The sequence below is a fragment of the Phycodurus eques genome, chromosome 8, assembly GCF_024500275.1.
Source record: "Phycodurus eques isolate BA_2022a chromosome 8, UOR_Pequ_1.1, whole genome shotgun sequence".
NCBI classification, from domain to species: Eukaryota; Metazoa; Chordata; class Actinopteri; order Syngnathiformes; family Syngnathidae; genus Phycodurus; species Phycodurus eques.
The window spans coordinates 26794841-26809578 of NC_084532.1; the positions used below are offsets into that span (position 1 = coordinate 26794841).

At 39.3% G+C, this 14738-nt stretch overlaps 1 protein-coding gene across 3 annotated transcripts in view; it reads left to right on the forward strand.

Moving 5' to 3' along the window:
- Positions 1-14738, forward strand: part of tp63 (tumor protein p63) — a 44750-nt gene that overhangs the window by 3607 nt on the left and 26405 nt on the right. For 2 of the 3 annotated variants that reach the window (XM_061683226.1, XM_061683227.1), the window contains exon 1: positions 6454-6668. The exons of the other annotated variant lie outside the window; for it this stretch is intronic. In XM_061683226.1, the coding sequence (XP_061539210.1) occupies positions 6627-6668 (42 nt within the window). In that variant the 5' untranslated portion in view covers positions 6454-6626. Of the gene's footprint in view, positions 1-6453; positions 6669-14738 lie in introns of those variants that run through there. 3 annotated transcript variants of the gene reach the window in all.

The window sequence follows — 14738 nt, forward strand, 5'->3', positions numbered from 1 at the left end:
AGGAGCTTATTTGTATGGTGTTTAATCTGAAATTCCTCTCCCCCCCACCCCCCTCACCTGTACCTGCAGGGCGACAATTTAACACAAGCGCTCCCGTCTCTCATCGATCAGTGTGGGTGTCTCCCCAACCCCCCCTCTCACCTTCCACCCGCGTAAGACTGTAGTGGTTGCGTGCTGGTGGAAGGTAGGGGGATGCAAACAGAGGGTAGAATAACACCCAGGAATGTAGTGGTCGGAGAAACGTTATATCCTGCCTCACAAACAGCTGATTTTACACACTGATAACGCAGGGATCAGCTGCGTGTTGAGTCAGTGGGCTATCGGGGTGAAAAAAGTGGGCGCGGGTGTTGGGTGGCGACGGCGCGGAGTGGTTCCGTCGACAGTCGGGGGCAGGGGGATCCCGTAACGTGTTTGTGTTGGCCCTTCCTGTCTGCTCCACAAGTCCTCGACGGTAAAAGTCGGTCCATAGTTTGCCTTTTGTTTCCTTGAAAAGCGAAGGGCCGAGACGGCAGCACCGACACAGCACGAGTGGGCACAATTTCCAATTTTGCCTCTTATAATTAATGCTAACTTTTCTCTTGCTAGGTATTCACGATAAACGCAACCTTGCACAATAGCAAAAACAAAAAAATGGAACGACTACCAAAGAATCCACAGTGCCTCGGGAGGTGCTGCTGTTTTGCTTAGCAACTGGGCTCAACAAATGGTTTCGGCCTGTTCGTGTGTTAACGATAGCATCGATGAACTGAGAACAGTTAACATTCTTTCTGCAAGTAGGATGTCTTGAGAGCAGGCGTGTGCGTGCGTGCGTGCAAGTGCGTGTGTGTGTGTGTGTGTGTGTGTGTGTGTGTGTGTGAGAGACACCTGATACTAAACTAATCTGGATGACTTAAGCGACAGGTCACTTTAAGGAGGTTTAAAAAAAACACAAAAAAAATCTGTGGGTAAAGCCTCTCTTCGGTCTCATCCTTGTGTTTGGCGTTCACCCGCCAGCCGGTTCGTCTTCGCCTTTGAGCCACAGTCGCTTTTTATAATATGTACTGTATATCGTTATATATTTAAACCGAGCTAACGTACATCCAATCACTGTCCGATGAAAAGCGTGAAAGTAAGTTGTAGATGTATTTATATATATTTTTTAATTTTATTTATTTTTTTTACTTCTGGGTGGGGCGTAGTGGTTTTCAGATTAAAAAAAAAAAAAGTAACACATTTTAAAAAATTCTAAAAATAAAATAAAAAATCTTTGGAGATGCCGGGATTTCATTGGACAGCAATGATGCTGCATTCGAGACCGCCAGAAAGTAGGGTATATCCAATCTGAAAATTACGTATGTGTTACCATTGAAAATTCGTATGGCTAACTTAAAAAATATGTACAATGTTAGTATTACAGTATGTTAATACGATTTTAAAATTTATATAGAAATATACAATTATCCTTGGGCAATACTGATAATAAATTGAATAAATACACATTTTAGAATATGCCATTATCCTTGGCTCTCTCAAAAAGTATTTTAAGTATATTATAATATTGATATTATGATTATGATGATTATTATTCTTATTATTAAAGCATTTTGTCCTTATATTAATATGATAAATACATACAAATGTAAAAAAAAAACATACATTACATTAAATTATGTAAATATTACACTAAATTAAATAGATACAAATAATAATAAATACATTTTATAAAACAAAAAATATCGTTGGTCTCTTGTAAGGTGCAATATTCCTAGAATAAAAGCAAAAATATATATTTTTTTCATTAATATAAGAACATGATCAAGAAATATCTTTGGGTCCTTTGAAATTTGCAATAATTAAATAAATGAAAGACATAGCAAAATAGTGCAAGTAATATAACCGACATTTTCAAAATGTAAATAAAAATTTAATATCCTTGGTCCCTGGAATGGTATGAGAGTAATAAATTAAATAAAAATATACAAATGTTCTTGGTTATTCATATAAGTTAAATAAACACACACACACACACACACACACGCACACAAGCATACACGTATATATGTATATGCAGTGGGTACGGAAAGTTTTTAGACCCCCTTAAATTTTTCTCTCTTTGTTATATTGCAGCCATTTGTTCCAATCATTTAAGTTCATTTTCCTCCTCATTAATGTACACACAGCACCCCATATTCACAGAAAAAAAACATAATCTTTGCTGATTTATTCAAAAAGAAAAACTGAAATATCACACACCCGTGAGTATTCAGACCCTTTGCTGTGACACTCATATTTAACTCGGGCGCTGTCTATTTCTTCTGATCATCCTTGAGATGGTTCTACACCTTCATTGGAGTCCAGCTGTTTTTGATGATACTGATTGGACTTGATTAGGAAAGCCACACCCCTGTATAGATGAGACCTGTTTTTGAAACAGTCACGGCCCAGCCAGAGCCCTGACTTAAACCCAATTGAGCATCTCTGGAAAGACCTGAAAATGGCTGCCCACCTATGTCCACCATCCAACCTGACAGAACTGGAGAGGAGCTGCGAGGAGGAATGGCAGATGATCCCCAAACCCGGGTGTAAAAAACATGTTGCATCATTCCCAAAAAGACTCATAGCTGTATTAGCTCAAAAAGGTGCTTGTACTAAATACTGAGCAAAGGGTCTGAATACTTATGGCTGTGAGATATACGTTTTTCTTGAACAAATCTGCAAAAATTTCAACAATTCCGTTTTTTTTCTGTCAATATGGGGTGCTGTGTGTACGTTAATGTGGGCAAAAAAAGATTGCATGATTTTAGCAAATGGCTGCAATATACAAAAAGAGTGAACATTTTAAGGGGGTCTGAATACTTTCCGTACCCACTGCGTCTGTGTATTTATATATATAGATATATAGATATAGATATATACAACCCCAATTCCAATGAAGTTGGGACGTTGTGTTAAACAAATAAAAACAGAATACAATGATTTGCAAATCCTGCTCAACCTATATTTAATTGAATACACTACAAAGACAAGATATTTAATGTTCAAACTGATAAAATTCATTGTTTTTAGCAAATGATCATTAACTTAGAATTTTATGGCTGCAAGACGTTCCAAAAAAGCTGGGACAGGGTCATGTTTACCACTGTGTTACACCACCTTTTCTTTTAACAACATTCAATAAACGTTTGGGAATTGTTGAAGCTTTGTAGGAGGAATTCTTTCCCATTCTTGCTTGATGTACAGCTTCAGCTGTTCAACAGTCAGGGGTCTCTGTTGTCGTCTTTTACGCTTCGTAATGCGCCACACATTTTCAATGGGAGACAGGTCTGGACTGCAGGTAGGCCAGTCAAGTATCCGCACTCTTTTACTACGAAGCCACACTGTTGTAACACGTGCAGAATGTGGTTTGGCATTGTCTTGCTGAAATAAGCAGGGGCCTCCATGAAAACGATCTCGCTTGGATGGCAGCATATGTTTCTCCAAAACCTGTATGGACCTTTCAGCATTAATGGTGGCTTCACAGATGTGTAAGTTACCCATGCCATTTGCACTAACGCAGCCCATACCATCACAGATGCTGGCTTTTGAACTTTGCGTCCATAACATTTTCCTTAAACTGTTTGACTATTTTCTCACGCACTTGTTCACAAAGAGGTGAACCTCGCCCCATCTTTGCTTGTGAATGACTGAGAAATTCAGGAAAGCTCCTTTTCTACCCAATCATGGCACCCACCTGTTCCCAATTAGCCTGTTCACCTGTGGGATGTTCCAAACAGGTGTTTGATGAGCATTCCTCAACGTTCTCAGTCTTTTTTGCCACCTGTCACAGCTTTTTTGGAACGTGTTGCAGCCATAACATTCTAAGTTAATGAGTATTTGCTAAAAACAATCAAGTTTATCAGTTTGAACATTAAATATCTTGTCTTTGTAGTGTATTCAATTAAATATAGGTTGAGCATGATTTGCAAATCATTGTATTCTGTTTTTATTTATGTTTAACACAACGTCCCAACTTCATTGGAATTGGGGTTGTATGTGTATATATATATATATATATATATATATATATATATGTGTGTGTGTGTGTGTGTGAAAGGTGGAATATTGTTAATATAATACATTTAATAAAAATATAAAAAATTGTGTGGGTGATTACATACTAAATAAAATAAGGAAACAAATATAAAAATATCCCCAGGTCCCTTGAAAAATGTATTAATAATATGAAAAAATAGGATGCATAAAATTTTTACGTAGCAGTGGGATGTTCTACGTAACTTGTTTGGGGAGGCGTGCCCTGTTGCCCTTTGATCAGAATGCATTAAAACGTGTCTCGAAGGACTTGAGCTATGAGCTCTTGCACTCAGTCAGCGTCTCCAATCGGCAGCCACACCCTACGTTACGCGGCCTGAGGTGGGGTGCCCACTGGGGCGGGGGTCAGCGGATCAACACTTTAAAGTGTCTTGCGGCCTCGTGAGGGGGATCATTAGCCCACCTAAACAAACTTCTAATTATGTTAGAACAACACTCAGCGGCATGTGCACAGTGGCCCCAAGCCTCAAACTTAGTTCGGATGAAGCATTTGAACATTACAATAATGTAAGTGGAAATTTTGCTAGTGAGGAAAACAGTGTTGCTCAATTGCCTACACGCAGAGTTTTGTTTTTTGGATTTCAAAAAAAAAATAAAAATAAATCAGTTCATCAAGATACAAATAAGTAACGGTATGAAAATAACAATAAAACAAATATTCAGATTTAGACGTAAAATAAGTACATTTTAAAAGAATACCACAAAATATCGTATCATAATTGAATCCATCACAAACGGAGTGAATAGTATCTCAATTTAAATGAATTGTATTGTGACTGGAATGAATAGGCTTGTAATTGAATTGCATGGTATCGTAATAAAAGTGAATCGTATCAAATCTTAATTGGAGTGAATCCTTTTGAACTTAGAATAAATCAAATAAAATTGCCTTTGGTCTGAATCATATTATAATTGGATTGAATTGTATCATAATTGGAAGGAATTTTTTCCCAATTTGATTTAATCCTATCAGAACTGGAGAAAGTTATATCGTAATTAGCGTGAATTGCATCATGAAGTGAATCGTTTTGCAAGTGGAGTGAATCATATCATAATCTGATAGTATCACATTGTATGATGATCATATCTTTAATTGGAATAATGTTGCTTGGGGAGGGGGGGGGGGGGGGTATTGGTATGCTAACAAAGCTGGCGGCTGCAGTTCTTACCCTGTCTCAAGACCCTCAATTGCCCTTAACGGACTTTCTTTTTCAATTGATCGGGACTCGTTTGGTTTTGTTGGATTCCGTTTTAAGAACATTGTCCTTAAATGTTATCAGTTTGTTTTATTGGTTTATCATTTTGTTAAAATTTTTCGAGTACATTATCTAAAAAGACCCTTTAAATGTTATCAGTTTGTTTTGTTAGCATTTTTAGAAGAATAAACGTCAGCTCAAACGTTAGTGGATTGTTTTAGTCACGTATCACTTTCAGAAGAAGTCGGATAAAAAAGCTGCTAAAACGTTAGCGTCATCTTGTTCTATTGGTTAGTTGTTGCATGTCCTCACCAGGTGTGGCACCCCCCCCCCCCCCTCCCCATCCGCAAATAAGAACACCATTTCCAATAGGCTGCTTTAACATTAGCAGTCTGTTTTACCAGCATATCATTTTGTTAGCGTTCTGCTGCCTAGCAGAAGTCAAGGTACAGCGGTACCTTGACTTACAAGTTACATTTGTTCCATGACCAAGTTTGGAACTCAGTTTACTCCTATCAAATCAAATGCCATTAATCATCAATCAATTGTTTTATAAAGTGGAATTACTGTAGCGCTGTCGTATTCGTGAGTTGGATGGTTGCCTTTAAGCGGCGTGGGTTAGTGGGTGACATCAGGAGATGGAGTCGTGTCGGCCGGTTAGTATTCATGGACTTGAGTTTTGGTTTACTGGAGCTCCTTGAGAGTGTATTCATTTTGCATGTGTCTGTTTGACTGTATGTCCCGTTCCGTAAGTGGCCGAAAGTGTATCGGCGACTGTGGCTCTCCTTTCCCACATGCGAGGACATTACACTACCTTAATTGCTCCATTCTTTTTTTTTTTTTTTTTTTTTCGCTTTAGTCAAGCAGCGGCGTAGCTGAAAGCTCGTTCGTAACTGGGAAGCTCTTAAATTGGGGCGCTCGTAAGTCAAGGCACCACTACCTGTAAAATCTGATGTGAGATGTTAAAATTCCCGGTTTTCTGTCACTCCCATTGGGACAAAAGTACTTGAGGAGATCCTGAAGAAGCCGCTGCCTCTTCTTCCTGGGGTGGGCGTGGACTCAGGTAGCTCACAGGTAGACCTTACACCCCTCCCTCCTTGGATCCCGCCCCCCCCCCCCCCCCACCACCACCACCTTCAAGGTATATAAGAGCCCTCCCATGGATTCCGTAGGAGCTTTTTCTGCTTTGCCTTCTTCTTCTCGCCCGTCAACGTGGCTAACTAAGCATCCCGTCTACCCCCCAATCACCACCACCACCAATTCCGCGTCATTTGCGCCCCGCGTCGAGTAGAGATTTTTCAGGGGGGAATCCTGGAGCCGGTGGAGCAAACAGCAGCCGCCCTGCTCAATCTCAGCGCCAACATGTTGTACCTGGAGACGGGCACTAGTACGCCCTACAGCGAGGTAAGCTTTCATTTTAAGGGGCCTCATATTGGCGGGATCCCTCCAAAAATGGTCCAAATTTTGGATGGATTGGGATTTAAATTGATTGAAGTGATTTATTAAATTGTTTTTGTCGTTGAATTTGGTGAATGAAATTGTAAACGAATCGGAATGTTAGCATCTGTGGAATGTAAACACCTGGATGTGCGGGTAAACTGCTGCGTGTTTAAATTTTAAGCATCAAAAGTCTTTACGACGGTTTTGGTACTTCTGGAGGAGGAATATTTTTGAGATATTTTGGGGAAAATCTTGTGACAACTGTTGATCATGCATGATGCTTTTTGTTTTTGGTACTTCTGGATGAACAATATTTTAGAGAAAAAAGTTCAGGAAAAATCTCAAGACAATTGTTGATAATTTACGACGTTTTTCAAACTTTTCAAAAGGAACAAAAACACACTTTTTTCATTCAATGCATTTTCTGTTATTCTACAATTGGATAATAATGTCTTAACCTTCCATTAATTTCTTTGTCATCATAAAGATTTTTTTTTTTTTTTGCAAATCCAAAATATTGACAAAATCTTCCTTTTTTTTTTTTTTTTTTTTTGCATCTGTCAGACTCAACGCTGCAGCTTTTGTACGTAAGCTGGACTCTTGTGTCATGTCAATGCCATTTTGATTTCTTTGGGCGCCATGAACTACTTTTTACCAAAAAAAAAATCTGGAACAATTTAGAGAAAATCAATTGAAAGTCATTGCTAGAATGTCAAAGTTCACCTTAATGGCTTCTGTCGGACTCTATGTGGCTGCCGTTTGTTTGTTTAACTTCTTCTTTCACTTCTGTGTTTTTTATGAAAAAAATTTTTTGGGGGGGGGGACTATTTTGAAAATCCCTTAAAAGTCATTACTAGGATGTTTATTTTTACATAAGCAGCTTCTGTTGGAGTCAAAGCAGCTGCAGCCTAAGATGAGATGTGTAATTTCTACATCATTTTCTTTTCTTTGGGCAACGTGAACCACACCTTGAAAAACACAACTTTGTTTTTTTTTTCCCGACAAGTTTACCATTCGAGGAATTTTGGGGGGAAGGGTAAATCTGTAAGAGAAAAAAAAAGTATAAATAGTTATTGCTAAGATGTTTATTTTATTTTTGCTAAAACTGGATTCGTATATGTCATTTTGATTTCTTTGGGCAACATGAACCACACTTTGGAAAAACATAACTTTGGGGGAATTTGCCATCCGAGGATCTTAAAAACTGCAGAAAAGTACTTTAAATTGATTGCTGTTATGTTTATCTTTTTTTACATTAGTAGTTTAGCTACTAAGCTTAGTTTAGCTTGTGACTGTTGTATATAAGACGGAATTGAATGCAATTTGTGTTATTTTGATTTATTCGGGAAACATTAACCACATCTTGAAAAACAAATACAAAAGCACAACTTTTTCTGACATTTAATGTTTCTTTTTACATTAGTATCTTCTGTCTGACTCTGCGACTGTATCATTTCAAAATAATCTGGAATCAAAAGTCATTTCTGGCATTTTGATTTCTTTGAGCAACATGAACCACACATTGATAAACAAACAAAAGAACACAACTTTAGTTTTTCCCCCGACATGGTTGATGTTTATTTTCACATACGTAGCTTCTGTTGGACTCGCAATCTGAGCTTGTGTTTGTAATCTGCATTTGTATGTAATTTGATTTCCTTTGTTTTTTTTTTTTAAATGTGTGTGTGAACCTCACCTTGAAAAACACAGACTGTGTCAACATTTAATTGAGGGTTTTTTTGATGTTCTTCGATGTTTTCCGGCGCTTCCCTCTGCGAAAGATTGTAATTTACTTGGTGTGCTCAGGTGAAGCACACCTGGTTGCGCAGTTTTGGTGGTACAAAAGTGAAACTGTGCCAGAGTTGCTGACTGTGGAAAAGCAATCAGTGTTGGTTGGCGCTACAAGTAAAGCGCTGTGATTGATGTCAACACGAGCCGCTGTTGTGATTTTGACAGCCAGTTGAGTTGCTTTGAAAGCGTTTCCTCATCTGTTGTTTTTTTTTTTTTTTTTTTTTTTTAGCACAGTGGGTTGTCCCGCATCAGCCGGTCCTTTGGTCCAAGCGTGAGGCCCAGGTTGCAGGGGTTATGATGACAACAACGTCAAGTGGCATTCTATTGCACTTTTCCTGGAGTCGGAAGTGGGAAATGTCCAACTTGATAGTTTACCGGAAGGTTATCAATGCAACCGGCCAATTGTGGATATTTATTAATTTGTTATAATTAAAATTGTTGCATTTGGTCATTTTAGAATATAATTCAATGTGTTTTTGACGTATTTATTGCATTGTTTTTAAATTTAATTTCAGTGTATTTATAACTCCCCAAAAATAATCCCAGCTGTGCGACACGCTAAAGTTTAATATGTATTATATTAATTTAATGTAATGTGCTTTAATGGTATATTTTTAATGTATTTTTAAAATAATTTTATATTTTTGTTAGATTTAAAGCTTTTTTTTTTTTAATTTAAAAAATATAATAATGCATTCCGCCATTTGAGCAACGAGCCAGATTTTTTTATCGAATTTATTTCGTTGAGATGTATTTTAATAATATGTATCTCACATTGTTTTTATAATATATTATAAAAATATATTTTTTAAAATTTTATCAATAAAATTTAAATTATTGTTATGAAATTGACTTGTTTTTAATTCCCCAAATATGCATACAGGTAAATGAGCAACAAACAAACTTTTAATGTTTAAAGCTATTTTTTTAGTAAAAATAGTTTTATCATAAATATATAGATTTTAATAACATTTATGTGTTACATATGTTTATATGTTATTCTTTAATATTTGATGACTTATATCTAAATCATATATATAAGTGTTTGTAGTGTTTTTATATGCATCCAGGCTAATTGTGGATATTTACAGATTTCATTTCCTTCTTCTTTAATTAATTGACTTCATATAAATACACATTTTAATAAACTCGTTAGCCTAATAGCATAGTAGCCGAAGTCCTATTTGAATGTTTTCACAAAGCAAGAAAAAACACAATTATTAGCAAGCACGTATGTATTTTTTGTTGAGTTGGCAACAGTACATTAAAAATGACTTCCGCAATCATGCTATGCTCCATGTTTTTTGATATTGAGTTATAAATGTTTCGGTCACATTAGCAAGCAGTCTTTGGTCCTGTGGTACTGTGGTGTGTGGCGGCCCTCTCAGATTGCAGGTAGCATATAGCAGGTGTGTGGGGGTCACCGTCTTTCAACCTGTTGTTCAGCAAGGCGGGTGGGGTTGTGGTGATGGTGGTGGCGGTGGAGGGGTGCGCTCTTTAAGTGGTGTCCGGCTCAATCCAACCGCAGAGCCGGGGGCGGCGGGGTGTGGGGGATCATATTGCAAAGCCCCCCGCATCCACACCCCTCATGAGCCCCTTTAAAAGCGGACAATGTGTCCGTCGGGGCCTGATAATTCCTTTAATGGTGTGTTGATGTTGATACAATCACCTGCTCCCAAAGGTGCGGATAGACCGCCACCTCTACCCGCACACAAAAACACCACCCACTCCTACCACCTCCACCCAGACACACCTCCTTTAATGACGCACCCACCGCCCGTGAGCCCTCCACCCACTGTGGTCACTTATGCTAACCCCTCCCTCGGGCCTAGTCTGCTCGGATTCCTGACGGATTCCTTGAGTGTGGAAGTGCGTGAATGATGCCCACCCAAAAGGGTTTAAAATTATGGATTATACATGCCACAAGATGGCGATGTAGCACTTTTTTTCCATTCGATAAAGCTATGACCTGATGAAATGAAACTCCGTCCCCTCAGTTCAACTTAGCTCCTTGGCACCAAGATGCCGCAAAATGGCATAAAAGCAGTATTTGCACATTAGATGCTAGATTATTAGTATTTTTTTTTTTTAATACTCTGCATAACAGTAAACAATTGCATGTGCTGATGCTCCGAGTAATTGTTAACTGTTGGTAGTTGTATGTTTGTGGCGCTAATTCACAGAACTGAAAACAATTGTATATTAGCGGTGCTGCGCTGAGTGAGTGCAAAGAATTTTGCGTGTGTGGCGATGCTCCACGCAACGGTTGACAGTTTTATGTTTGTGGCAATGCTCTTCATAATTGTGAACAAGTTTGCCACGATGCTCCGAGTTATCGTGTGCGATAATGTGCCGAGTAACTGTACCCAATTGTATGTTGGTGGTGCTCCTAGTAACTAAGCAGTCTTGGCGAAGTAAGTTTGACAACTGCCGCTGTGTTGGTCCGAACAGCTTGCTGACTGCATTCTGTTTTCTCTATGCAATTCCTCCTCCCTGGTGGCCTCAAATGTTTCCAAAGGACTTTGAGTGGACTTGACGACCTTTCAGGGAAGAATAAGAGCCAAAAAAAAGAAACGGAAAAAAAAAAAGCTGGTATGCGTGTTAAGGATGATGATATATGTTCCCTGAAGTCCTCGGAATGTTCCGGAGGCGCTTATTAAATGGCCATTATGGTGAAATCACATCAAGGAGATTTCTTCATTGTTTTTCTTTGGGGGGGGGGGGGGGGGGGGTTAATCAAAGGTATTACCCTGACTTCCAGTCAATTAAACATCAAATCCTTGACGAGCCGGGCGGCTGGAATTCTGACGCCTATTCTTCCCGGTGATATTCGATCATTATCGCCTGTCGCTTCGCATCCCCCCCCCCGCCACTATACAACCACCCCCGCTACCCGATGAGGCAGTGATGTCACTCATTCGGGGAATAAACGGAATTGTGTAAGAGTGAGTCCTGACTTTCATGTGTACATTATAAACTAGCAATTCTACACCTTTGGTCATAGTATCCAAAGTCGCCGCCATTTTGACTTTTTTCCTCAAGTTGGCATTTTCCCATCTTTTTCCGTGTCGCTGTTCCTACGGTATATAAACAACACCCTAAAAAGCTCTAAAAATGCCATCGATGCTGTCGTCTGATCTATTATAGAAAACGGATTGAGGAACTCAGGCAATGCAAGAACCCAACAGACCAAAAAGAGACCAGGTGAAGATGGGGCGGTTAAAAATAAATCTATGAATGTATCTTTTAAAATACAAATAAATAACAAACAAAACAAAAAAGATGAAAGCAATATGAACTGAAATGCGGCACGGTGAACAATCTGCCTCACAGTTCTGAGGACCGGGGTTCAAATCCCGGCCTCGCCTGTGTGGAGTTTGCATGTTCTCCCCGTGCCTGGGTGGGTTTTCTCCGGGCACTGGAGCAAGGGGGCCACCGGCTGCAACGTACGAGGTTAAAAGTTCAGTTCTAGCTTGGAGAAAGTCTATCCGTGCTTTAAAAGTAATCAGTAAAATCTTAAAATCATGCTGTGACGCTAAATTTGGTGTTGTCTGTTTGACTCGGTGACAAGCCTTTTTAACTGATACTGGAGAGGAGTGATTTGCAGTAATCTAACCTGGAGAAAATAAAGAGCATGGATCAATGTTTTACAGTCCGGTTTAGTAATTATTGATTCTATTTTTGACTGGGCCATTTGCCTAATCTCCACTTTACCAGATCGTTGCACTCGTTTGGCACTTTCAATTGCTTTCAATTGCTTGATCATTTGCACAATGCCATTACATCAGCATGGCCACGCTAGTGGTACACTTTCATTGCTCAATGACTCGCCATACTTGTGTTTTCTTGATGTCCTGAAAGTATATTTTGTCATAGTGGCTGTTGGTGGTCATACTAGAGTGGCTCCAACTACCGGAGACAAATGTCTTGTGTGTCTTGTAACATATTTGGCCAATGAAGCTGATTCTGATTCTGGACGACTTCATTTATATGGGCTTTGAAGTAAAAAATTACTTGGTTTTTTTTTTTCTTTTCTGTAATTGTACCAAGGTTGGAACTTTCAATATGGGTGGAGTTTTCGCAGTTAAAGAGGAGTATTTCAAATTTCGAGTTGCAGTTGATGTCAGAAAGGCATTCTTTAACAGGAGCTAGGCTTCTAGGGTCCCTTGGTCTCATTGGAAGGTATACAGGTATCTGTGTGTCATCTGCATTTCTGAAAGGAGACTTCATGACACTTAATTATTTGGCCAAGGGTCAGTGTATGACTAGAAAATAGAATCGGGCCTAAAATTGAACCTTGTGGTACACCACAAGGCAAAGGTAGAAATGGATGAGCCAACCTGGCCATTTTCCACCTTTGGAGGGAGGTAGTATCAGAATTTAACACTGCCTCTGCAAGTTTTGTGTCTTTTTTCCCTGACACATTCGACACAGAATTGGGTGGACAAAATCAACACCTGCATGGCTTGGCTTGCACCATTGTGTCCCCAAGGCCCTTTTAAGCGGCGCTGTTTCCGGAGCTTAGCGGGGCCTCGTTGGGTTTTCGACCCGCATCCCGCCCGCACTCGGATGACCCCGGCCGTTGCGGTGGTGGTGGTGTGTGCCTTTCCTCGTGTGTTCATGTGCGCGCGTGTCAAAGCAGAGTTTAATAAGGGTCTGCTAACACCTGGCCAGCCAGGGGGGTGGCGAGTGGGAGGGACAGCTGTGGTCATTCCGGGAGGGGCTGGAAATAAACCTATGACAGATTGATGGCTGTCCCGGAATGTGCTGCTTATAAACGGAACGGAATGGCTGCGTTTGAAGGTGGATATGTTTTGGATCTTTTATCTCCTGGAAAGCGAGGATGTTTTTTTTAAAGCCGAGTTAGCCATTAGCGCTGGAGCGTGTTTAGCACTATTTAGCTTTGATCTTTTACAGTACACGCTGTTCGGGAGTGAGGACCAGACTTTGGGGTAGTGCACGGGTCCGTGACAATCCCTCATTGCTCATTGCTCTGTATTAAATAGAAAATACAGTGAACTTTATCAGATCGAGGTGGATTTGGACTTTTCCTCCTGCATCCCAAATAACTTTGATCCCAAATAACAACCTCTTGTTTTAGTTTTATATCAGCAATCAATATTCAATACAGTGTAATCGCATGCAGTGAAGCCCCGCCTGTTTGCGGTTCGCTAGTCACAAAATCACCTACAGTATTTTTCCTTTTTTTCCCTACAGAACGTATTCACGGCTCTCAGGGTATTTTTGTGCTCTTTATGTAATGCCCTCAGATGCCACAAGATGTTGCCAAAGCTCTGGCTAATAGGAAAGTAGCAATTGCCGTTAAGGAATTATGTTGAAGTCATGCAGCTCAACTGTTGTTAGATTTTTGCATGCCAGGGAGGAGCTAATTTTAACTTGGGTTGTTAGCAGAAGTTACAGCATCTTCATTGCCTGTGTGTGTTTTCGCCGTGCATTTTTTAAAAACCAAATAATCTGTTAGCGGTGTAGGGTAATGTTAGAAAGTCCATTTATTTCAGTGGATTCATTCCAAAAGTGGATTGTGGTGGTATTACACAGCTCATGGGAAAATCATTTTCAGATGGACAGACAATTTTTTGTATTTCAAATGTAATATTCTAATTTCTCGAGATATTGAATTTGGGATTTTAGCTGTTAGCTACAGGCATCAAGAAAAATAAAACAAACATACAAATAAAATCATGAAATATCGCTGTGTGAAGTGAATCTACACAATAAATGAATCTCACGTTTCAGGTTGAACTTCTGAACTGAATTGAGTTTTGCACAATATTTTTATTTTTGAAATGCACCAATAGCTACGCTGGCCAGGGCAATTTCATTTTCCTTGACAATTGTGCATATCATCATCAATTGTGCATATCATCATCATGTCATACTGTATAATTTTTTTTTATTGCAGAAAGTTGGTAGGTGTGCAAGGGTCGGTCGCTGTAATTTGTTTGCAATTGTCCAGTTCCGTCTAGTTCGCTGCTCTGTATTAAATAGACACTATCGTAACATTTATAAGATTGAGGCAGATTTATTGTGGAGCAGGGGGAGGTAAACTATTTATTGTTTCCCACTGCATTGGCATTATCAAGAGACGTGTAATATTTGCCTTTTTTTGCCAGCTTATAACTGTAAAAGTTGGCATTTTGGTGTTCAGTTTAAATGACACCAACATTGGAAAAAAGTCAGGAAAATAGCAGCAGCCTTTACAGCGAAAGACGGCATGTCTCG